Raw genomic sequence first — 23691 nt, 5'->3', positions numbered from 1 at the left:
GAAAATATTCAAATAATGATGACTCTTACTGCAGACTTTAATGACACTGAAGTATACAGAACTAATGGTGAAATCCTCATCTCTCCAGCCCCCATATTCTCACAATCCTCTCTAGCTGCAACCACTAAGAACAGTCTGGCACGACACTCTGGCTTTTAAATGAGAGTGGTCATACCACAGGGTTCAGGAATTAACAACATCTTACATATGTGTTCTCACTACTATAATCTGACAGCCATAAAACTGGCCTTGGCTGATTACTGATTTTAAACTTCTTATCCAATTAGAAAGTAGTTTCAAAGTGATGTAAAAAATAAAAAAACTAAAACCCCCTAAAATCTACATCCTTAGCTTATGAAAGTACAAAGAAAAAAATGCATATTTTAGTTTCAACTTCAGGATAAGAATGTGTTGAAAACTAGAATTTTAAAATGGATTATGTATAGACATAAGCTCAGTTTTCAATTTAGATTGCCTACAAAAATTATATCATTTGGAAATAAATCATACATGTATGTTCAAGCTTTCAACAGAGAATATACAGAAAGGAATAAGCTTAAGGAAAAACAATCCCAAATAGTTTGCTATTTTAAGTAAGTTTTACCTAAAATGTCTATATTTATATTTTATTTCACTTTCATCTGGTCATACATTCCAGATGTTTCTGTGAAAGTATTTCTTGGATGGAATCAACATTTAAATTAGCAGACCTTGAATAAAGTACATTGCTCTCCACGATGTGACTGGGCTTCATCAAGCCAGCTGAAGGCCTGAAGAAAGACTACTTTCACTAGGGTGTGTCTAAGCATGTCTTTGTTATAATTAATCTTTTTGGGGACTTGATAAGCCCTTTAATCTGCAGAATCTTATCGTTCCTCTGCTCTGGGAAACTTTTATTTAATTCTTCACCTCATTTTATTTTTACCTTCTTAATTATTTATCTTTTGAAAATCGTTCCACTTAATCTTCTAGGTGAGCATCTTCTTTTTCACTTTGTCTAATGTTTTTAAAATCTGAAATCATGTTTAGTTCCTTTCCAGAGGCCAACAAAGACTAAGGCACAAGGAACGGCACAACCTGGACATATCTCAGAGGATGAAGTTTATTTTCTGGGATCTCACAGCCCATGGATCAGGCAGGGGGGTAGGATGGGAGGACTGCATCCTCTTTGGTGCTGAGCAAAGACCTGTGCACAGAAAACAGGCCTCTTCTCAAGATGTAGGCAGAAAATGGGATTTCCAGAGTTCACTGAGGTCTTTCAGCCAGGAGAAGCTATAAATCCTCTGTTGTTGTTCTGCCATTAAGTTGTGCCTGACTCTGTGACCCCACGGACTGCAGCACCCCAGGCTTCCCTATCCTTCATTATCTTCTGGAGATTACTCAAATTCATGTCCATTGAGTTGGTGATGCCACTGAACCATCTCATCCTCTGTTGCCCCCTTTTTCTCTGGTAACTAGCTATTCTGTCAGTTTAATGTTGGTAGTGCACCTAGGGTCTGGCAGATCCTATGGACCACAATGGTCCTCAAAGGAGGCCAAATATACCAAGGGCTCCATCCACCTGGAGGAATCTGCTTCCAGGGCCAATTACTGGGAGATGGCTGAATCTGCCCCTGATGAGACTTGAGAAGAGAAGCTTACTCCTGTGCTTCAGTACAGCAGCAACAGTGGCACAGGTTCCCTTTCACTGTTATGCTACAGCTCAGACATCCAGCAGTACAGTTGGGACCACAGTCATGAGCCTGCAGAGAAAACGAACTCTGGTAAGGAGTTTCAGTAACTTAGATTATGGCATCCGGTCCCATCACTTCATGGCAAATAGATGGGGGAAACAGTGGAAACAGGGGCTGACTTTATTTTTTGAGGGGCTCCAAAATCACTGCAGATGGTGACTGCAGCCATGAAATTAAAAGATGTTTGCTCCTTGGAAGAAAAGTTATGACCAACCTAGACAGCATATCAAAAAGCAGAGACATTACTTTGCCAAGAAAGGTCCACTAGTCAAGGCTATGGTTTTTCCAGTAGTCATGTATGGATGTGAAAGTTGGACTATAAAGAAAGCTGAGTGCTGAAGAATTAATGCTTTTGAACTGTGGTGTTGGAGAAGACTCTTGAGAGTCCCTTGGACAGCAAGGAGATCCAACCAGTCCATCCTAAAGGAAATCAGTACTGAATATTCACTGGAAGGACTGATGTTGAAGCTGAAACGCTAATCTAATTCTTTGGCCACCTGATGCAAAGAATTGACTCATTTGAAAAGACCCTGATGCTGGGAAAGACTGAAGGCAGGAGGCAAAGGGGATGACAGAGGATGAGATGGTTGCATGGCATCACCGACTCAATGGATAGGAGTTTGAGTAAACTCCAGGAGTTGGTGATGGACAGAGAGGCCTGCGTGCTGCAGTTCACGGGGTCACAAAGAGTTGGACACCACTGAGTGACTGAACTGAACTGAAAGTGAAAGTCGCTCAGTCATGTCCCACTCTTTGCAACCCCATGGACTACACAGTCCATGGACTTCTCCAGGCCAGATTAGTGGAATGGGTAGCCTTTCCCTTCTCCAAGGGATCTTCCTGACCCAGGAATCGAACCGGGGTCTCCTGCATTGCAGGGGGATTCTTCACTAGCTGAGCTACCAGGGAAGCAGCAAATAACCCTACACAACTGGTGAAAGTAAAAGTCACTTAGTCATCTGAGCAACTCTTTGCGACCCCATGGACTGTAGCCTTCCAAGCTCCTCTGTCCGTGGAATTCTTCAGGCAAGAATACTGGAGTGGGCAGCCAAATACTAGAGTGGGTAGCCATTTCCTTGTCCAGAGGATCTTCTCAACCCAGGGGTTGAATCAAGGTCTCCTGCCTTGCAGGCAAATTCTTTACCATCTGAGCCACCAAGGAAGTCAACTAGTAGTGCCACTGATAACAATGGGAAAATTAGAGAATCCCTTAAATTAAAACAAAACAAAACAAAACTTGACAACTATTAAGAATTTTAACAAAGGTAACTAATAAACAACAAAGATAATCCCATTTTAAAGCGAAGAAACAGCTTCGCTTTAAAATTTTTTTTGCTTTCAGAAAGCAAATCTGAAGATGGGGTACAAAAACAAGGAGCAGCAGTACAATTGCTGAAACCCAGGATTTACGTCACACACCCTCCAGATCCATTTGTGTGTTTGTCTAGACCCTGTGGTCAGGATCTGATTTAATTCATTTTTCTATCCATTGGGCCTGGTCCAACTTGAAACACAGAAGGTCCTCAAGAGTTAACTCAAACGTTAACCGAATGAATTAAGCTATGCCACTGGCTTAAAATTCTACAATGCAGTGTTAACTGTGTACATTAGTTATCAGAATGTTTGAATTAATGTTCTAGGACTCTTTTTAAAAAGGTTAATAAACCTACTGTAAAACTGAGAAGTATCACTTAAATTTTTTCCTGATTTTCCAGACATTAATATACCCTAGAAAGATAATAAAGAAATTTTATGCTTCTTGAGAGATGCTTTTAGGTATTTTACTTTGTGGAAAATCAGGACATGACATTTCATACCACTCGTACTTGACTGATTCCAATAGCAGAATTATATATTCTTTAGTTTCCTTAAACTCTATCAACCTTCAAGTCAAGACCATGATCAAAGGAAAGGAAGGAAAGATATGACTGGACTTATTGCAAAAACTAAGCAGGCAGGAATAAATGTCAAATTCTAAAGTCAGAACATATCAGCAATCTTATGTATCATCACCAAATGATCATGGGCAACCCATCAAGCACAAGACACCACACTGAGGACAGGAGAACCTCTACCCTCCCTTCTGCGAAGCCTTCTAAAGAGTTTTTTTTTTTTTTTTTTTTTTGCTAGAACTAACATCCTAACTGAATTAGGAAATTGCCATTAATTTCTACATAGGGCAGAGGGAGATTTATGCTTTGATTATCTATGGCTAGGAGAAAATGAAATACAATTTATTATATTCCAGTAAAATACACCAGTTTAAAAAGGCAAAGATCTTTCTTGCCAAATTTAATATAAAGATGTCCATATGAAAACTTCAGGCCCTTCTCAAGAAGTGGAAAAGAAGTAAAACTGTTACTCAGATGATACAATTCATACCCAAAAAGTCCAAAAGAACCAATGCTAAAACAGAGCCAGTAACAGAACTAATAAAGTAGAAAGTCAGCATGATATAAAATTTAATATATAAAATCAATACTCTTTATATATTCAAAAAACCAATTAGAAGATACAATGAAAAAGAATATCCCATTTACAAGATTATCATAACAGAGAAAACACCAGAATAAATACCAAAAAAGTGAAAGTGAAGTCGCTCAGTCATGTCCTACTCTTTGCGACCCCACGGACTGTAGCCCACCAGGCTTCTCCGTCCATGGGATTCTCCAGGCAAGAATACTGGAATGGGTTGCCATTTCCTCCTCCAGAGAAAACAGTATGAAGAAAATGTTAAAGCAGTTCTAAAATACATAAATGTAGTCTTAAACAAATGGAAAGACATCCCTTGTTCTAAGACAATGTAACAGCACATGAATTTAAGGTGATTTCAGTAAAAAAGTTTTTACCCTAGCACTAGACAAGTTGACTCTAAAATTCATACAGAACAGGGAATTCCCTGATGGTCCAGTGGTTAGGGCTCTGCACTTCCACTGCAGGGGACACAGGTTTGATCCCTGGTCAGGAACTAAGATCCTGCATGCAGAGCTGTGAGGCCAAAATGAATAAATAAAATGAAAATATAAAAGAACATGCAAGAATAGCTAGAAAAATCTTGGGGGGGGGGAAGAGCAATGATTGAAAAAAAAAATACTATCAAAATATATTATAAAAAGCCTCTGTAATTAAAACAATGTGGGGATGACACATGAATAGACACACAGACTAACAGGATATATTAAAATATTCAGAAAAAGATCCAAGCCTAAATATAGCAATGCAATAGTAGGACAACCTGACATTACACGCCACCTGACATGATGTAAGAAGGCATGTAACTCACAGTATTCTTGTCAAAAAAGGTATCGCCTGGATTTAATCAAGACAAAACCAAAATGGTGGACATTCTACAGGATAACTGGATCGGGCAGATTCTTTGAAAAGTTAAAATCATGAAAAACAAAGAAACAAAAAGAGGTTCTAGATGAACTGAGATTAAATAAGACTATAATGAAATAATGACCAATGTAAGTGGTAATTTGGACTGGATGCTATATGAAATAGGTAAGTAAATTTAAAAAATTACTTAAGACATCTTAGGTATAATTAGGAAAATCTGAATATGAACTGCTTATTAACTGATATTATAGTACATTTATTTTCCTAGATGTGATGATGAAACTGCTGCTAAATCACGTCAGTTGTGTCCGACTCTTGTGTGACCCCATAGACGGCAGCCCACCAGACTCCTGTCCCTGGGATTCTCCAGGCAAGAACACTGGAGTGCGTTGCCATTTCCTTCTCCAGTGCATGACAGTGAAAAGTGAAAGTGAAGTCGCTCAGTCATGTCTGACTTATAGCGACCCCATGGACTGCAGCCTACCAGGCTCCTCCGTCCATGGGGCTTCCCAGGCAAGAGTAGGGAGTGGGCTGCTATTGCCTTCTCCAGATGATGAAACTATGGTTATTTAAAATAATATCCTTCTTTTTGGCAGATATATGAATGAGGTTTTAAAACAGAAGATGCAAATCAAGTTTCATTTTACCTACTTTTTTCCACCTTTCTGTGGTTTTAAAATATTTCAAAATGAAGTCTGAGAAAGGATTGTAGGCTTTTAATAGACTTTAAGTAGGCAAGCAAGTTTTCAATGGTTTTGAAAATTATAAAATATTCCATATAAGCAGAGTAAATAGGCTTAAAATTTTTACTGAAAAAACTTCTCGAAATTATTTAAAACAAAGAGCCAACAAAAAATCAAAACACTCACTCTGGATTGATTACAACACCTTCCTAAAAATGAGAGAAAACTTCACAATTAATGCATGAATGTACTGTATTTTACATATTGATAGCTCTACTCAGAAATCTACTACGTTCATTAAAAAAAATTACTTTCTGGGAAAATCAATGTCCCGTTCAGAGATATGAGTTTCTTATAATTCTCTACTATTAGATTTTGTTCCTTTACAATTAGGAAAAAAATACATTCCAAAGGACAATTTATTAGTATAATACATTCTGACTCTGGAGCTATTCTGTAATTCAGAGAAAGACTGGCTCTTGCAATGATCAGATATGTGATATATCTGATAACTGGGCAAGTTATTTACCCACTCTATGCCTTCATTTCCTAGTTCAGTACAGGGGAAGCTCACTGGCTGATGGGAGGATTCAACTAGCTAATTAATATAAAACGTACTTCAAACTGTACCTGGCATACTGAACACCAAACATAATTGATATATACTCAGGATGATTATTTTGAGTTTAATGTTTAAAATATCCGAGCCAGAAGGAGATCAAGCTGGCAGAGTAGAAGGATGCTAAGTTCACCTCTGCCAATGAACACCTCAAAAAAAATCTACACGTGGAGTATTCTCATTGAAAGCAAACCAGAGACTTGCGGAAAGACTCATCTACACCCAAGCCTGTAAAGAAAGATCACACAGAGTCGCAGAGGAAGGGAGGAGAAGCAGTCAGGTTGGAACCTGTGCCCCAAGGAAGGGACACAGAAGAGGAGGAGGATGTCAGCAACTCAAAGATCCTCCCTGGGGAGTAAGAGGTTTGAACCATATATTGGGCACTCCACCTCTAAGGTTCAAAATCAGGAAGATGAATCCCCTTAGTGGGGTTTGAAAACCAGTGGGACTTACAGGAGGACTGTAAGAAACTGAGGCTTCACTCAAGAAGAGTATGTGCATGTGTGTTTGCTGCTGCTGCTAAGTCGCTTTAGTCGTGTCCGACTCTGCGCAACCCCATAGACGGCAGCCCACCAGGCTCCCCCATCCCTGGGAGTCTCCAGGCAAGAACACTGGAGTGGGTTGCCATTTCCTTCTCCAATGAGTGGAAGTGAAGTCGCCCAGTCGTGTCCGACTCCTAGCGACCCCATGGACTGCAGCCTACCAGGCTCCTCTGTCCATGGGATGTGCCAGGCAAGAGTACTGGAGTGGGTTGCCATTGTCTTCTTCGGCATGTGTGTTTACTCCCTGAAAAAGGCAGAGGAACCCGACCGAAACCGCCGAGGGCTCAGGCCGGTTTCCCACAACTGCCTCAGCTCTTGACCCAGCCCACCCCAGATGCCTGCTCCAGCCCCTCTTGTCTGGTGCAGCTTTCAGAGGTGCTCATGTTGAGGACAGTGGTCTCTTGGGTGGGATGGAGATGACTTGGACCCGACACACATGTGAACAGGGTGCAGGCGGCCATGGCTGACACTCGCGAAGGCAGATCAGGCGTGGTCTAGAGCTCTGATTGGTGTCCCGTGACCATCCCAGCATGTGCCCAAGCCTGGGCCAGTGGATGTCTGCTTTGGCTCCTGTTGCTCCAGCACTGCTCTTTTCTGGGGAGAAGGTGCCATTTCCAGTAGTGGGGAGAATGTACTTAAAGGAAATAGAATAAGCTCAGATCTGCCCCGTAGGGCTTCTGTTCCATAACCTTGGGACCCATCCCTACTCTTGATACGGTGGTGATGCCCACTCAGTAAAGGAGAAGCCCATGCTCACATGTGACTCAGCTCCTGCATCTCTAACCCCACTTCCCACCAAGGTGACTGATGCTACTACACCCTAGGGGAAAGCACAACCCTTGCTCCTTTCAGATCCAAGTTGAACATCAAAGCCAGTGGGCACAAACATAGTTCATAGGATGCTCGCACACCACAACACCTCTTCAAGACTTCAAGGCTGTACTGGTTAACAGTTTCACCTAATTTCATACAGACGTAGAAAGTTAAGCAAAATAAGACAGAAGTTTTTATTTCAAATGAATGAACAAGGAAAAAAAAACAAAAAAACCCTGAAAGAACAACTAATTAAACAGATAATTTACCAGAAAAAGAGTTCAAATTATTAGCAATAAGAATACTAACTGAACTTGGGAAAGAATAGATGAACAAGTGAGAATTTTAACAAAGAACTAGAAATCATAAAAAAGAACCAGTCAGAACTAAAGAATACAATAACTGAAATGAAAAACATACTAGAAAGAATTAATGGCAGACAAGGTAACATAGAAGAATGCATAAATGATCTGAAAGCTAGAACAATGCAAATCATCCAATCAGAAGAGCAAAAAGAAAAACAAAATTCAACAACCATTCATGATAAAAACTCTCATCAAAATTAGTGTGTGTGTGTGTGTGTGTGTGTGTGTGTGTGTATGGTCAGTTGCTCAGTCATGTCTGACTCTTTGCAACCCCGTGGACTGTAGCCCACCAGGCTTCTCTGTCCATGGCATTTTTCAGGCAAGAATACTGGAGTTGGTTGCCATTTCCTATTCCAAGAGATCTTTCCAGATGCAGGGATTGAACTTGCATCTCTTGTGTCTGCTGCATTGGCAGATGGATTCTTACCACTGTGCCACCTGGGAGGGAACATATTCCAACATAATAAAGGCCATTTATGATAAACCTACAGCTAACATTATATTCAATGGTGATCAGCTAAAAACTTTCCCTCTAAAATCAGAAACAAGACAAGGATGCCCACTCTTACTACTTCTATTTATCATTGTATTGGAAGTCTTAGGTACAGCAGTCAAACAAAAAAGAAAAAAACAAAAGAAAGGAAAAGAAATAAAAGGCATCCAAATTGGAAGGGAAGAAGTAAAACTGTCACCATTTGCAAATGACATGATATTATAAACAGAAAATCCTAAAGTCTCCACCCAAAACTATTAGAACTAATAAATGAATTCAGTAAAGTTGCAGGATATAAGATTAACATACAGAAATCTGTTGATTTTGTATACTATAACAATCAACTGAAGAACTGATGCTTTCAAACTGTGGTGCTAGAGAAGACTCTTGAGATTCCTCGGAAAGCAAGGAGATCAAACCAGTTACTCTTAAAGGAAATCAACCCTGAATGTTCTTTGGAAGGACTGATGCTGAAGCTGAAGCTCCAATACTTTGGCCACCTGATGTGAACAGCTGACATACTGGAAAAGACCCTGATGGGAAAGACTGAAGGCAGAAGGAGAAGGTGACAGAGGATGAGATGGTTGGATGGCATCACTGATTCAAGGACATGAACTTGGGCAAACTCCGGGAGATGGTGAGGGACAGGGATGCCTGGTGTGCTGCAGTGCATGAGGTCGTGAAGAGCTGGACATGACTTGGTGACTAAACAACAACAACAATAATGAACTATCAGAAAGAGAAAGCACGAAAATAATGACATTTACAATTGCATCACAATGAATAAAATACCTAGGAATAAACTTAACCAAGGAAGTAAAAGATCTACACTCTATAAACTATAAAGCACTGATAAAGAAAACTGAAGATGATACAAAGATATGGAAAGATACTATGGATGGATTGGAAGAACTAATAATACTGTTAAAATGTCCATACTGCTAAAAGCAACCTACAGACTTAAAGCAACCCCCATCAAAATATCCATGACAGTTTTCACAGAACTAGAAAAGATAATCCTAAAATTTATATGGAAATACAAAAGATCCTGAACAGCCAAAGTAATCTTTATAAAGTTAGAGGTATTATACACCCTGATTTCAGACTATACTACAAAGCTGCAATAATCAAAATAGCATGGTACTGGCACAAAAAGACATAGATCAATGGAACAGAATAGACAGCCCAGAAGAAATCCCACACACTTATGATCAGTTGACCTACAACAGGCAGGTCTGGCAAAGGAGGCAAGAATAAATAATGGAGTAAAGACAGACCCTTCAGTGAGTGATACTGGGGTAACTGGACAGCTAACTGTAAAAAAAATATGAAGTTAGAACATTTCTTCACACCAGATAAAAAAAGAAAAAGCTCAAAATAGATGAAAGACCTAAATTAAAGGCTGGAAATCATAAAACTCCAGGAAGAAAACATAGGTAGAACACTCTTTGACATTAATTGAAGCAAAAAATTTTCCCCATCTTCTCCTAAGGCAAAGGATGCAAAAGCAAAAATAAATAAATGGAACCTAATTAAACTTAAAGGTTTTACATAGCCAAGGAAACCACTGACAAAATGAGAAGATTATCTACTGAATGGGAAAAAATATTTGGAAATGATATGACCAATAAATAATATACATAATAAATAAATAAACAGCACATACAACTCAATATCAAAAAAACAAATAACCTGATTTAAGAAGTGGGCAGGTGACCTGAATAGACAATTTCTCCAAAGAAGACATACAGACACATGGAAAGATGCTCCATGTCACCAATCATCAGAGAAATGCAAATCAAAACTGCAATCTGATACCACCTCCTACTTGTCAGAATGGCTATCATCAAAAAGACCACAAAGGACAAATGCTGGTGAGGATATGGGAAAAAGGGAACTCTAGCACATAGTTGGTGGGAATGTAAATTGGTGCAGCCACTATGGAAAACAGTATGGAGGTTTCTCAGAAAACTAAAATTAGAACTACCATATGATCCAGCAAATCCACTCTCAAGTATATATCTGAAAAAAAACAAAAACACTAATTCAAAAAGATACACACACCCTCGTGTTTACTGCAATATTATATACACTAGCCAAGGTATGGAAGCCACCCAAATACCTATCATCAACAGATGAATGGATAAAGAAGATGTGGTATATGTGTATGTGTGTGTGTGTGATGAGATGGCTGGATGGCATCACTGACTCGATGGACGTGAGTCTAAGTGAACTCCGGGAGTTGGTGATGGACAGGGAGGCCTGGCGTGCTGCGATTCATGGGGTCGCAAAGAGTCAGACACGACTGAGCGACTGATCTGATCTGATCTGATCTGTGTGTATAATGGAATATTACCCAGCCATAAACAAGTTAATTTCCAAGGATGGACATGGAGGATATTATGCTTAATAAATAAGGCAGTCAGAGAAATTCAAATACTGTATCATATCACCTAAATGTGGTCTAAAATGTAAAACAAACTAGTGAATATAAAGAAAGGAAACAGATTCACAGATATAGAGAACAAAATAGTGGTTATCAGTGGAGAGAGGGAAGAGGGGGGAGGGCAAGATAAGAGATAGAGGATTACGAAGAAGTATAAACTATGTGCAAAATTAATAAGTTATAAAGATATATTGTTGGAGAAGGAAATGGCAACCCACTCCAGTATTCTTGCCTGGAGAATTTCACGGACAGAGGACCCTGGCGGGCTATATAGTCCATGGGGTCGCAAAGAGTCCGACACAAGGGAGCGACTACCACTCACACTCACTCAAAAGACATACTGTATAGCACAGGGAAGATAGCCAATATTTTATAATAACTTTAAAGGAAGTATAATCTATAAAAATATTGAATGATTACTTTGCACACCTGAAACACAACATTGTAAATCAAGTATACTTCAATTAAAAAAATTCTATATTTGCCATATATTTTCAACAGCCTTTAAATACATGTAGAACTAAGGTTTAGGGCTTCCCTTGTGGCTCAGCTGGTAAAGAATCCATCTGCAATGCAGGAGAACTGGGTTCGATTCCTGGATTAGGAAGATCCCTGAAAGGCTGCCCACTCCAGTATTCTGGCCTGGAGAACTCCATGGACTATAGTCCATGGGGTCTCAAACAGTCGGATATGTTTCACTTTCACTTTCAAGCAATATAATTAAATATTTATAGGACAAAGGTTGGCGATTCTAATAATGAGTTCTTGTTAGAACTTAATGGCTCACCTCATAAAACCTGAGATGAAAATATTGACTTTATCATACATTTAATTAAAATTTTTTATTATTAAAAATTTATTATAAAATATACACATACATACATATATATGTGTATGCATATAGATATATGTACACACATATATGTGTGTGTATATATACATATATATATATAAATAAATATAAATAAAGCCTGCCCCTTCCTCTCTATCTCACTACTTTTTGGGACACTCATCATTTGGATTATTGAAATAGCTTTCTAATCCAACTCCCTGATTTGTTCTGTAAAATTTCCAATGACATCCCACACTGCCAGAGAAGTGCTTAACTCAAACCAGCATGCAAAGCCATTCGGACAACCCTTCAAGTTACAGCAAGCACTGCGCGCTCCAGGAAACACTAGGTGATTTTCTTCTCCTCACCCCACTCCTGATTTAGATGCCCTCCGACACGTCTCCCTCCCTTAGTATTCCTGTGAAATCCTCTATCACAGCATTTCCATCACTATACTTAATAAAACTGTTTTAGTTTCTTGCATCATACAGTTCATCTTCAATAAGTGTGTGTTGAATGACTGAATACATGAATAGAGAAAATGAGAATTACAAAAACATCTTGCAGCAGAACTGGTTACAGATTCTCCACAGGAATAGGCATCCCATATTCCATATATTTTTCTAAATATTCATCTAAAATGGAATTTTTAGTAAATGTGAATTTTAAAAGTGGCTTATCCTCATTTAACCTGGTAAAATGTTAATACTTATTTCATATCAGATTTTTCAGGATGCTATGGAAAGCCCTCTATATATTTTAAAGATTTCAGAAAGAGAATATTCTTTGAAAACTGCATTTTTCATTTATTATATGGAAAAACTTCTCCAAATTCAGAAACATCAAAGCCTTACAGCCCTTAAATCTACAATGTTTGGATATCCGTACATCACAGAGAGAGGTAAAGCAGTGAATATTCAAACCACAAATTAGTAGGCTTTCATGTGTCAGTCATGGAATCATGTAGTGAGCCACTCACCAGAAGCATGTAAACATGAATGAGTGCATAAGACACTAGGAAGTAGGGTAAAAGAGGTCCATAAACTCTGAGACTAGTAAATTAATGCTTGTGAAAAAGTATAAAGCAAGCAAGGAGAAGTGAGTAGCTATACGGTGAAGAATACATCAATCAGACAATGTGACCCACCACCAACAGTATAATTCAGTCTTTCTGTGCTTCAGTTCCATCTCATACCTTCTGGGAAGATTTCCTGGCTATACCAGTCTCTAAGATATCTGTGCTATTTATTCCCAAATATCAGTCAAAAAATTAAATTTACTGATCCAATGAATATATAAAGCTAGTATTTCTTTAACTGACTCATAAACTGATACACAAATAATTTAATTATGCAAGATAATCACTCCTCAAAATCCCACAGTTCTTATTTCTACTTAAGAACTGAACAGAATTTTTAGTATTTCATCAATTTCTTCTAACAAGAGACTGAAGTCTGTGCAAATCATATCTTTTGTGACATGTTCTAGATATTCAATCTGAGGACAGTCAAGTATGTTTCTAATAAAATTGAGACAAGGACAAAAACACTTCAATTCTGGTGTTAAATCCATAAAATATAATTTAATCTGTCTTTAATACTGTTATTAATTATTTGAACAATGTTATATAGTTCCTTGCAAATCACAAGTACAGCTACAAAAAGATGAAGGGTAATCATATAATTCAGTTTATTTTTTATTCAGATTTGTTGCTGCAGTGAAGAATTTTTAAAAAGACATTTAGCATAAAAAAAAGCTTTCTGTACGTCTTGTTATTTCAGTGTTTCCTTTATTGTCTTTTGAGGCAGCAAATATCCAAGCTATTGATCTCACAGTCATCCTAATGGTTCTTAGTTTCTTCAATAGTCTCTTCCAGCTTATCTCCCTAACTCTTGTGGATTTAAAGACTACACATATGCCCTTCACTCCTTAATCGATACTTATGATTCAAGCCTATATTTCAAAGTATGCAGTCTGGTTCCTGGCCTAGGGCTTGACTCATAGTAAGATATTTAATAAATAAGGCTCAAATAGAACTACAAGCTGTTTGACAGCTCAATCCAGATGTCTGCCAGGCATCTCAAACTCATTATATCCAAAATACAATTCAGTACCATTTCCCCAATATTCCTATTCAGTATTTTTGTTCATGGATTGCCATTCACTCATTCACCAAAATTAGAATCCTTAGTTATCCTCAAATTCTACTTCTCTATATCTTACCATTCATATTCCAAATTTCTAATATGTTAATAATTTCACCTCTCTAGCTTCTTATTTCAGTCCTGTTCTTCCACTACAATTAACATAATTTTTTAACAGCCTTCCTAGATGGAATGCCCTAATACCTTTTATAAGTCTTCTCATCTTATAACAATTATTTTTCTGCTTTACATCATATCTGCTCTCCAGTATATTTTGTTCCTATCTTTAATTATAGCAAGTATTAAACTGTACAGTCCCACCCACCTTGCTCTTTTGAAAATACATCTCTAGTGAATACTGCCAGTACTGGGATAGGGCAGTGCTTTTAACTTCGTTTATATACAGCCTCTTGTTACCACTCTGACATTCCACTCTCCCCATCATTCCTTCACAACAGCCATATTCGCCTTTTTTTGCTGTGCAAAATGCACACCAAGCACACTCCTGACTTGGCATCTTGGTTGTATATGCTACTCTTTCAGACCACACGGCTTTCCTTCTTCTTCAAAATTCTGCTCAAGTGTCACCTTCTCTGTGAGGCTTTCCTTGGCCCCTCCCCCCATTAAAGACATCAACCTAACCCATTTCCCAGCCCTTTCCTTGCTTTGTTATTTATTCTATATTTATTTGCTTACTGTCTGTCTCTCTCTGCTGGAAGTTAAATTTAAACAAGGACATGGATTATTATCTGTTTGGTTCACTGATATATTCACGTAACACTTAGAACTGTGCCTGGGACAAAGTCAGTACGCATTGGGTACTTACTGAATGTATGAATGAATGTTGCATTCCCAGTTTCTGCATGTACAGGAATTCAACACCCTTTGTAATTGAAAAAACAAAGCACACACACAAGAAGAAAGTTAGCGTTTAGAAAGGATTTAATAATGGAAAGCTATTTTCATCTACTACAGTGGTGTGGTGGAGAAGGCAATGGCTACCCACTCCAGTACTCTTGCCTGGAAAATCCCATGGTCGGAGGAGCCTGGTGGGCTGCAGTCCATGGGGTCACTAAGAGTCGGACACGACTGAGCGACTTCACTCTCTCTCACTCTCTCACAGTGGTGTGGTATTGAGAACGTAAGAAAGAGAGAACTCATTTTCCCAGGTCTAGTCATAAAAGATAAAATTTAAATTTTAGGGAGAGATAAGAAAATTTTGAACATAAGCATGATGATTTAGAAGATGCTTTTGACAAAGCAATGAGAAGTCATTTTAAAAATACGATTATATTATATTAATTTTTTCCCTGCTCAAAGTTCAATGAATGTTAAGAAGTACATTAACTTGCCTAATTGCGATACTGTGCATTTATAACTGCCTTTAACATTAAAGTGTTTTATTTTCAACTGTTTATTAAATCTTCACTTGAAAATATACAGATTGAAAAGCCTGAGATGACATTAAGTATCAAGTCTCATAACATTACTACAAAAATAAAAGAAAAATGAAGAAAAAAGGAAAACAAGACCACCTCTGCAAAAGTCCCCAAACTTTGTTAATTCTACATTGATAAAAAAAAAAAATCCAAAAACCTTCCTAATTAGATTTAATAGCTTTGAGATGTGAAAGACTGGGATTTCTTTCAAAAGAAGGGCAAGTATACACAGCACACACACACAGGGTCACTCATACACATTAATATAAAAGAAACTGGAGGGTTTTCTATGTATTAACTCACTTATTCCCAGAATACTCCTGGGAGATGCATTTGAAAGAAGTAACATAGCAATTAAGGTTATGACATGACTTGTGACATATTAGTCATATAAAAGGCCAGCAATAAAATTCAGATTCCTAACTCTAAACTGCCATTTAGAGCAGTCTTAAATGGATAATATTGTTCTATACTGTAAAGACAACACAGAATTAACACATTTAATCAAGCTGATTCCTTCCTCTGTGTTTCCTTAGTGTTTTATGCTTATCTCCTGTTGAAGTCATCTCTCCAATATCTTATAACTATTTCTTTGCCTGCTGTGTTCAGCCTAGGAGGACTCTGAGGGTAGTCTTTCATCTTCCATTTCCTTAGGGCGTGGCATAGTCCCTAACACATAGTAAACTCACCATAAACACTGGTTGATAGACTATATGAATTAATTTTTGATAAAGTATAAAAAAGTTTTTATTTTTTAAACTCAGTAACAGCTTTTTTAAGAGTGCTTCTACTAAAATATAGTATTTCTGGTTTTGATAAAAAAAGGAAAAGATGGACACGTCAAAAATCACCCTTAATTTTATTATATTATTATTATAATTGAATTTTTTTCAGAGAAGAAATTCAAAAAAAAAGTAAATTGACTGAAATTAGAGCATTAGAAAAATGTTCTTTTTACTTGTCAAACATTTACATTGCAAAAACCGCTTAAATTATTAAAAAAAAATGACCAGTCATTCCACTTAGTCAATTCTTAGTTTCCATATTTGTCATCAACTTTGCTCTCAGACATGCAGAAAAAAAAACAGAGTAATTCTTTACGTTTTCATTCACTTTTTACTCAAGGAAAAAGCTTCCTGAAAACACATGTTTAAAATTCTGGAAAATACAAATCAACATTATCTAGATATCTCTATCATTACCAGAAGGTCTGATTCCTCAACCTAATTTCCATTGTTAGTTGACATTTTCAATAAGTGATGGATATTCATTTCCAGAAAACATTACCAGTAAATTCTATGATATCACAGTCTCTTCACTATCCAGACCAAACTGACTAAACCACAAAATGCAAAAGCATGCAGTTAGCTACTCTGCGAGAAGCCTTAGGCTATTCTGAGCACAACTTAGAAAAGTATAACCTAACTGAGTAAGAGTAAATGAAAACTTCATTTATATAACCCTCCTTCTCTGAATTTCCAGGGCTTTCAGCAGACACAACCAAAATGTTTAAACACTAAAGTATTTCTTGTCATAGACTTAATTCACAAAACAGTTACTTTGGGAGGTGGAAATTTACAAAGGAAATAAAAATTATCATTTTTATGATATAAATGGTATTTCATTTTTTCCCATGACCACGGGAGGGGAAACATAAAGAGCTGCGTTCTTCATTCTAAGTAGTGCCTACTCTAAGCAAGATCAGTCAATAAAACTATAACTAATTTTTCAAAGTCATAACTTTTCACAGAATAACAGAACATAAAGACTGAAATGGACAGTGTTGGGAAATATGTGAAAATGCTAATGTATAGATACATAAAGGAAAGGAATACACATACATGATTAACATGGAGTAAAATTTATTCTACTTTAAACATGAACTAAACTATTCTTCATTGTCAGAGATATGGTCAACATTTGATATATAGCGCTGAAAAACTAAAAATAAGCATAAGATCTAGCAACTGAAGAAAGGCTTTGAAATTATAGAATACTCGTTTTCTTTAAGACCAGGCACTAAGTTTATTATCACAAAAAAAAATGTACAGAAAACCTTGCAAAAACATATTCGGGAATATATCCCACAACATCTTTTTATATGCCTAACTACCTTAAAAATGGAAAAACTGTCAATTTCAGTATAAAATTATAAAAATAGTAAAATGTGTCTTATGGTTGATATTAAACAGTATTAAATACAGTCTTTCTGAAACTATAAGAAACAGACCATAAATTAGGCCTAGTCAAAAATAATTTTGCCATTTTATAACCTGCCCTCCCACCTTGCCTGCTGCGGCCAATATAAAGTTTTTGTAATCCTTCCTCTAATCCTCACTCTGAGTAGATTGGTTACTGATACTATCAATTTTCCCTGGAGGCACAGCAGTAAAGTACAAAACATTCATGATTTCCACCATGATGTGAATTATGTTTCGATAGGAAAGCTGAAACCTTCAACTTCTCCTACCTTAGGATTATGTAATAAAAACTCCTTTTGTCTTGGAAACGTCTTAATTAGTATGCCTAGATGTTGTACTCTGAAAAAAATATTTATGTACTAAAAGAACATGGATTTTTCACTTAAGACATTCACTAAATTTAATTGTAAGAGCATAGTGATTTCTCTTTCTAAAGTTTAGTGGGAAGTTAAAAATCAAAAAGTTCAATGATTAAAACAGTTCTGGATGTAGTCATAAAGATACTATCTATAACTCTACTGCATTGTAAGTCAAATATAGGTTGGTATTTAAAAACTTTCACTTGCAGTAAACACTTTCCTATCCTCTATTTTCAAATGACGAGTCACTAAGTTGAAATAACTTGCTCCAGGTCATAGCATAAGAAACAAAATCTGAACCTAAATTCAGGTGCTTCTGACCTCTTGGCTAAGTGCTATTAGAATATGTGGTACTAATTTAAATATGAAAAATAAACTTCTGGACTCTCTATTCAAGTTAATCAATACTGCTTGTTAATAACATCTGCACAATTATGATGATGAAATATCATGAAATCTTCAGGATGATATTTTCAGGAAAGTTTTAATAGTAAAAGCATTATTTGTACTTAATTTAAAAATGGGTAATCTAGTCTTAATATTGTAACACCTGATTTGTCTGATGCCAGATAATAAAGATTTACATCAAAGTAGATACAGGTCTTGGAGAAGGAAATGGCAACCCACTCCAGTGTTCTTGCCTGGAGAATCCCAGGGACAGGGGAGCCTGGTGGGCTGCTGTCTATGGGGTCACACAGAGTCGGACAAGACTGAAGTGACTTAGCAGCAGCAGCAGCAGCAGATATAGGTCTGAACTTGTGCACAATGACAGCTACTGGCCATGTGAAGCTATTTACATTTAAATGGAAATGAAGGAAAATTAAACATTTAGTTTCTAAGTCACACAAAACACATTTCCAGTATTCCACTGTCACGTGAGACTGGAGGCTCCCATAATAGACTGTGCTGGTCTAGAATGCAGCAAAGAGGTCTGGGCAGAAGACTAACACTTGAGAATCACTGGGTGCGTGGGTTTTCTTTAGTCATGAGATCGCCAAGGAAGTGAATATGTATTATATATATAGGTAATGAAAGAGGATCTGATTGCAGTGGAGCAGTCTAAGAAGACATGGAAGAGAAGAGGAATAGCAAAGAAGGATGAAGAGCAGTGGCTAATGAGATAAGAGAAAGAAACTGAGAATGCGGTGGCCTGGAAACCATGTGTTATTAAGCCATCAAATGTGTCAAATGCCACTGATAGGTCAAGCAAGATAAGGACAGAGAACTGACCATTGGAATTAGCAGTGTGTACAGGTCACTGGTGAGACTGAAAGAGCAGATTAGAGATTTCAACAAACTTAGAGAAGATGAAAAGTGATTCGACACATCTGTCTGAAAACATTACCGTGGGCTGAAGGAGATACAGAATCTATTGGACAAACAAAACTCAAGAGGAGTTGCAAACACTGAATCAGCGTATTGGGAAGGTGGTGAAATAAAATATAACCCAGGAGAAATCATCGAAGGTTCATATGTAAAACACTTGGGCCAAACAGGATGTAGATCCCACATAAAATGAAAACTGCTGAGCATTAACCACAAAAAAAAAAAAGTGGTACTGTCTCTGAGAAAAAATATTGAACAAACCATCTGGAAAGAGTGAAGACCTTTAGAGTGGATACTGTTGATCTGCTTATTCTCTTTCTGGCAATTAGTCTGACAGCCTGACAGGTGAATTCATTTATTTTGCCTCTTTACCCTAAATATAAGCTGCCAGTTAATATGTTTTAGCCACTTACACAAAGTTCTTGATAGGCTTTCTGCTCAGAGGACAAAAAGCTAATAATAGAGTTACTTACACAACAGAAGAGGAAAGAAAACCATATTTGTACCCAGTCCTTCATTTAAAAAAACAGATACCAAGGATCATCAGATATAAAGGAAAAAGTCACTAGCATAAAAGAAAAGCACAGGATATATTAACAGAGGAAAAAAACTGAACATAGAGGAAATGTCAATTCAGAGAAGAGAACTTAGAGAGATTTAGGAAGATATAATGACATCCACAGAACTTTGATACTAGGAAAAAGGAGCAAACAGGACAAGAAAGAAACCATGAGGGTCAGATGGATGATTGGTGAACTAAGGAAGACTTGAATAAAGGAATGAGAAGGCCAATTAGTTAGAAAAAGGAAAGGAGAAGGAGTCCAAAGTTTCCACATGAAAAAGGGTAATGCAAATATCAAGAGTAAAATACAGAAATTTCTTTCAGGAAACTCAACCTCACTCATGGCAATGATCACAGTTCAATCACATATATGACAAAAAGTGGTTCGGGTATATTAGATTGGTGCAAAAGTAATAGAGGTTGTGCTTTGTTGATCTTTGCCTTTTGAAATGCAGGTTATGTTATACATTGTCTAAATGTATATTTCTCACTTTCTGTTTTTTTGCCAATGACTTATTACTTGCTATGTATTTTTTTTAGATTATGGAAATGATGTTAGACAAAAAGCAAATTCAAGCAATTTTCTAATTCGAGTTCAAAGCGGGTGGTAAAGCAGCAGAGCCACATCTATAATGCATTTGGCCCAGGAACTGCTAATGAACATACAGTGCAGTGGTGGTTCAGGAAGTTTTGCAAAGAAGACAAGAACCTTGAAGATGAGGAGTGCAGTGGCCGGCACTGGAAGCTGACAACCACCAACTGAGAGGATCATCAAGAATGATCCTCTTTCAACTACACGTGTCAAAGAACTCAACGTTGCCCATTCTATGGTTGCTCAACATTTCAAGCAAATTGGAAAGGTGAAAAAGCTCAGTGAGTGAGTGCCTCATGAGCTGACTGAAATAAAAAAAATTGTCGTTTTGAAGCATCGTCTTCTTATTCTATGCAACAACAACGAACCACTTCTTCATCACATCATGATGTGCAACAAAAAGTGGGCTGTATACAAAAACTGGTGAGGACCAGCTCAGTGGCTGGATCAAAAAGAAGCTCCAAAGCACTTCCCAAAGTCAAACCTGCACCAGAAAAAGGTCATGGTCACTGACCAACCTAGACAGCATATTAAAAAGCAGAGACATTACTTTGCCAACAAAGGTCCATCTAGTCAAGGCTACGGTTTTTCCAGTGGTCACGTATGGATGTGAGAGTTGGACTATAAAGAAAGCTGAGTGCCGAAGAATTGATGCTTTTGAACTGTGGTGTTGGAGAAGACTCTTGAGAGTCCCTTGGACTGCAAGGAGATCCAACCAGTCCACTCTAAAGGAGATCAGTCCTGGGTGTTCATTGGAAGGACTGATGTTGAAGCTGAAATTCCAATATTTTGGCCACCTGCTGAGTGCCGAAGAATTGCTGCTTTTGAACTGTGGTGTTGGAGAAGACTCTTGAGAGTCCCTTGGACTGCAAGGAGATCCAACCAGTCCACTCTAAAGGAGATCAGTCCTGGGTGTTCATTGGAAGGACTGATGCTGAAGCTGAAACTACAATACTTTGGCCACCTGCTGAGCGCCGAAGAATTGATGCTTTTGAACTATGGTGTTGGAGAAGACTCTTGAGCGTCTCTTGGACTGCAAGGAGATCCAACCAGTCCATTCTAAAGGAGATCAGCCCTGGGTGTTCATTGGAAGGACTGATGCTAAAGCTGAAACTCCAATATTTTGGCTACCTGATGCGAAGAGCTGACTCATTGGAAAATACCCTGATGCTGGGAAAGACTGAGGGCAGGAGGAGGAGGGGACGATAGAGGATGAGATGGCTGGATGACATCACTGACTTGATGGACATAGGTTTGGGTAGACTTTGGGAGTTGGTGATAGACAGGGAGGCCTGGCGTGCTGTGGTTCATGGGGTCGCAAAGAGTCGGACACAACTGAGTGACTGAACTGAACTGAACTGTTTGTTTGTCTGTGCCCAGCTGATCACCACAGCTTTCTAAATCCCGGTGAAACCACTACATATGAGAAGTATGCTCAGCAAATCAATGAGATGCACCAAAAACTGCAACGCCTGCAGCCGATTCTGGTCCACAGAAAGGGCCCAATTCTTCACGACAATGCCCGAAGACACATCGTACAACCAACGCTTCAAATGTTGAACAACTGGGCTACGAGGTTTTGCCTCATTTGCCATTTCACCTGACCTCTTGCCAACTGACTACCACTTCTCCAAGCATCTCAACAACTTTTTGCAGGGAAAACACTTCAACCAAGAGGAAGCAGAAAATGCTTTCCAAGAATTTTTCAAATCCTGAAGTATGGACTTTTTATGCTACAGGAATAAACAAACTTATTTCTCATTGGTAAAAATGTGTTGATTGTAATGGTTCCTATTTTGATTAATAAATATGTGTTTGAGCCTAGTTACACTGACTTAAAATTCACGGTCTGAAACCTTATTTACATTTGCATCAACCTAATATATCTCACTACACAAATGTGAAGCTGAAAATCTTTTCTAAGATTAGATTTCATATTTCAGAGCCACATAAACTACAACAGCTATTTAACTTTGCTTAAACTCTCAGAAATTTTGTATTTGATCTTTTTTAAAAAAAGATGTCTTATGCAAATACTTCTATAAATCTTTAAAATATAAAAAAGACAAATCAAGCATTTGTTATCACATCAATTGGAAAACTTAGATAAAAAGGTAAACATCAGAATATCTATAAAATACAAATTCAGTGATCTGGCATGTATTCTGGCTATGTTACAATGAAATTATGTAGTTTTCATGTTCATTAAATCCGTAAGATCTCATTTTAATTTCCTATAGTTTATGGTTTTCAGTTGCTTTCTTGTTATTTTTCAGTAACTTAATTATTTTACTTTAAAAATTAACCCACTGGGCAAATGTCACAGTATACTTTACAACTAAATTTAGTAGGTTCTTAAACAAAATACACACACACACACACACACAGAGAAATGTGACTAAAAAGAAGAAAAACATAAAGCAAATCTTCTATTTTTAATGGATGGGAGAAAAAGGTTGAAAATCAAAAAGTTAGAACCATTTACACCATATAAATATTCTACAAAACAGCTTCTTACAAAATAAATGTCTAGAAAATAGTGCATAAATTTAAGCTCATTCAAATCAGCAGATTCAGATGAAGAGAAATGTTTGCATTCATATTTTCTCTTCAGAGGGTATCAGGAGAAATCTCAATGCAGACCATGATACTAAGTGCCTAACCTTGTGCATAAAGATTATTCATTAAGTATATTAACATTCACTTGAGTTGATAAAAATGATGTTCAAATTAGTAAAGAATAAATATGTAGAATGGGCTTCCCAGGTGGCTTGAGTGGTAAAGAATCCACCTGGCAATGCAGAAGACATAAGAGATGTGGGTTCAATTCTCGGGTTGCAAAGATCCCCTGGAGGAGGGCATAGCAACCCACTCCAGTATTCTTGCCTGGAGAATCCCCATGGACAGAGGAGCCTGGTAGACTACAGTCCATAGGGTCACAAAGAGTATGGACACAACTGAAGTGACTTAGCACATACACACACAAATATGTAGAATATACTTTAAGTTATGAACATGGTTAGAAACAGTTTACTAATTAAAGTGATACTACTGAAGAAATATAGGCACTTTTATTACAAGTACAGATATGCTTCAATCTTCAACAAGTAGATTAACTCAAATCACTGGAGAATCACTCAGTAAAACCCTCATATTGGTTATTAAAACAGCATCTTATATCTTTAATGTACCATCAAACATCA

The 23691-nt window shown here is 37.5% G+C and overlaps 1 protein-coding gene and 1 non-coding gene across 21 annotated transcripts in view; one reads left to right on the top strand and one right to left on the bottom strand.

Moving 5' to 3' along the window:
• The window catches only part of AHI1 (Abelson helper integration site 1), a 219105-nt gene that overhangs the window by 74766 nt on the left and 120648 nt on the right, over positions 1-23691 (bottom strand). The window contains exon 22 of one of the 20 annotated variants that reach the window (XM_006059274.4): positions 1676-1742. The exons of 17 other annotated variants lie outside the window; for them this stretch is intronic. In XM_006059274.4, coding sequence (XP_006059336.3) covers positions 1735-1742 — 8 coding nt within the window. In that variant the 3' untranslated portion in view covers positions 1676-1734. Of the gene's footprint in view, positions 1-1675; positions 1743-14868; positions 14893-15029; positions 15181-23691 lie in introns of those variants that run through there. 2 more of the 20 variants (XM_006059273.4, XM_025294494.3) reach the window with 2 other exon arrangements.
• On the top strand, positions 4630-4702 carry TRNAG-UCC. Its single transcript has one exon. It is a non-coding gene; the product is annotated as a tRNA-Gly (tRNA).

This window comes from Bubalus bubalis, chromosome 10, assembly GCF_019923935.1.
Source record: "Bubalus bubalis isolate 160015118507 breed Murrah chromosome 10, NDDB_SH_1, whole genome shotgun sequence".
In the NCBI taxonomy this organism is placed as follows: domain Eukaryota; kingdom Metazoa; phylum Chordata; class Mammalia; order Artiodactyla; family Bovidae; genus Bubalus; species Bubalus bubalis.
The sequence above is the reverse complement of the archived record's forward strand: the minus strand, read 5'-3'. Positions and strand labels throughout refer to the sequence as shown.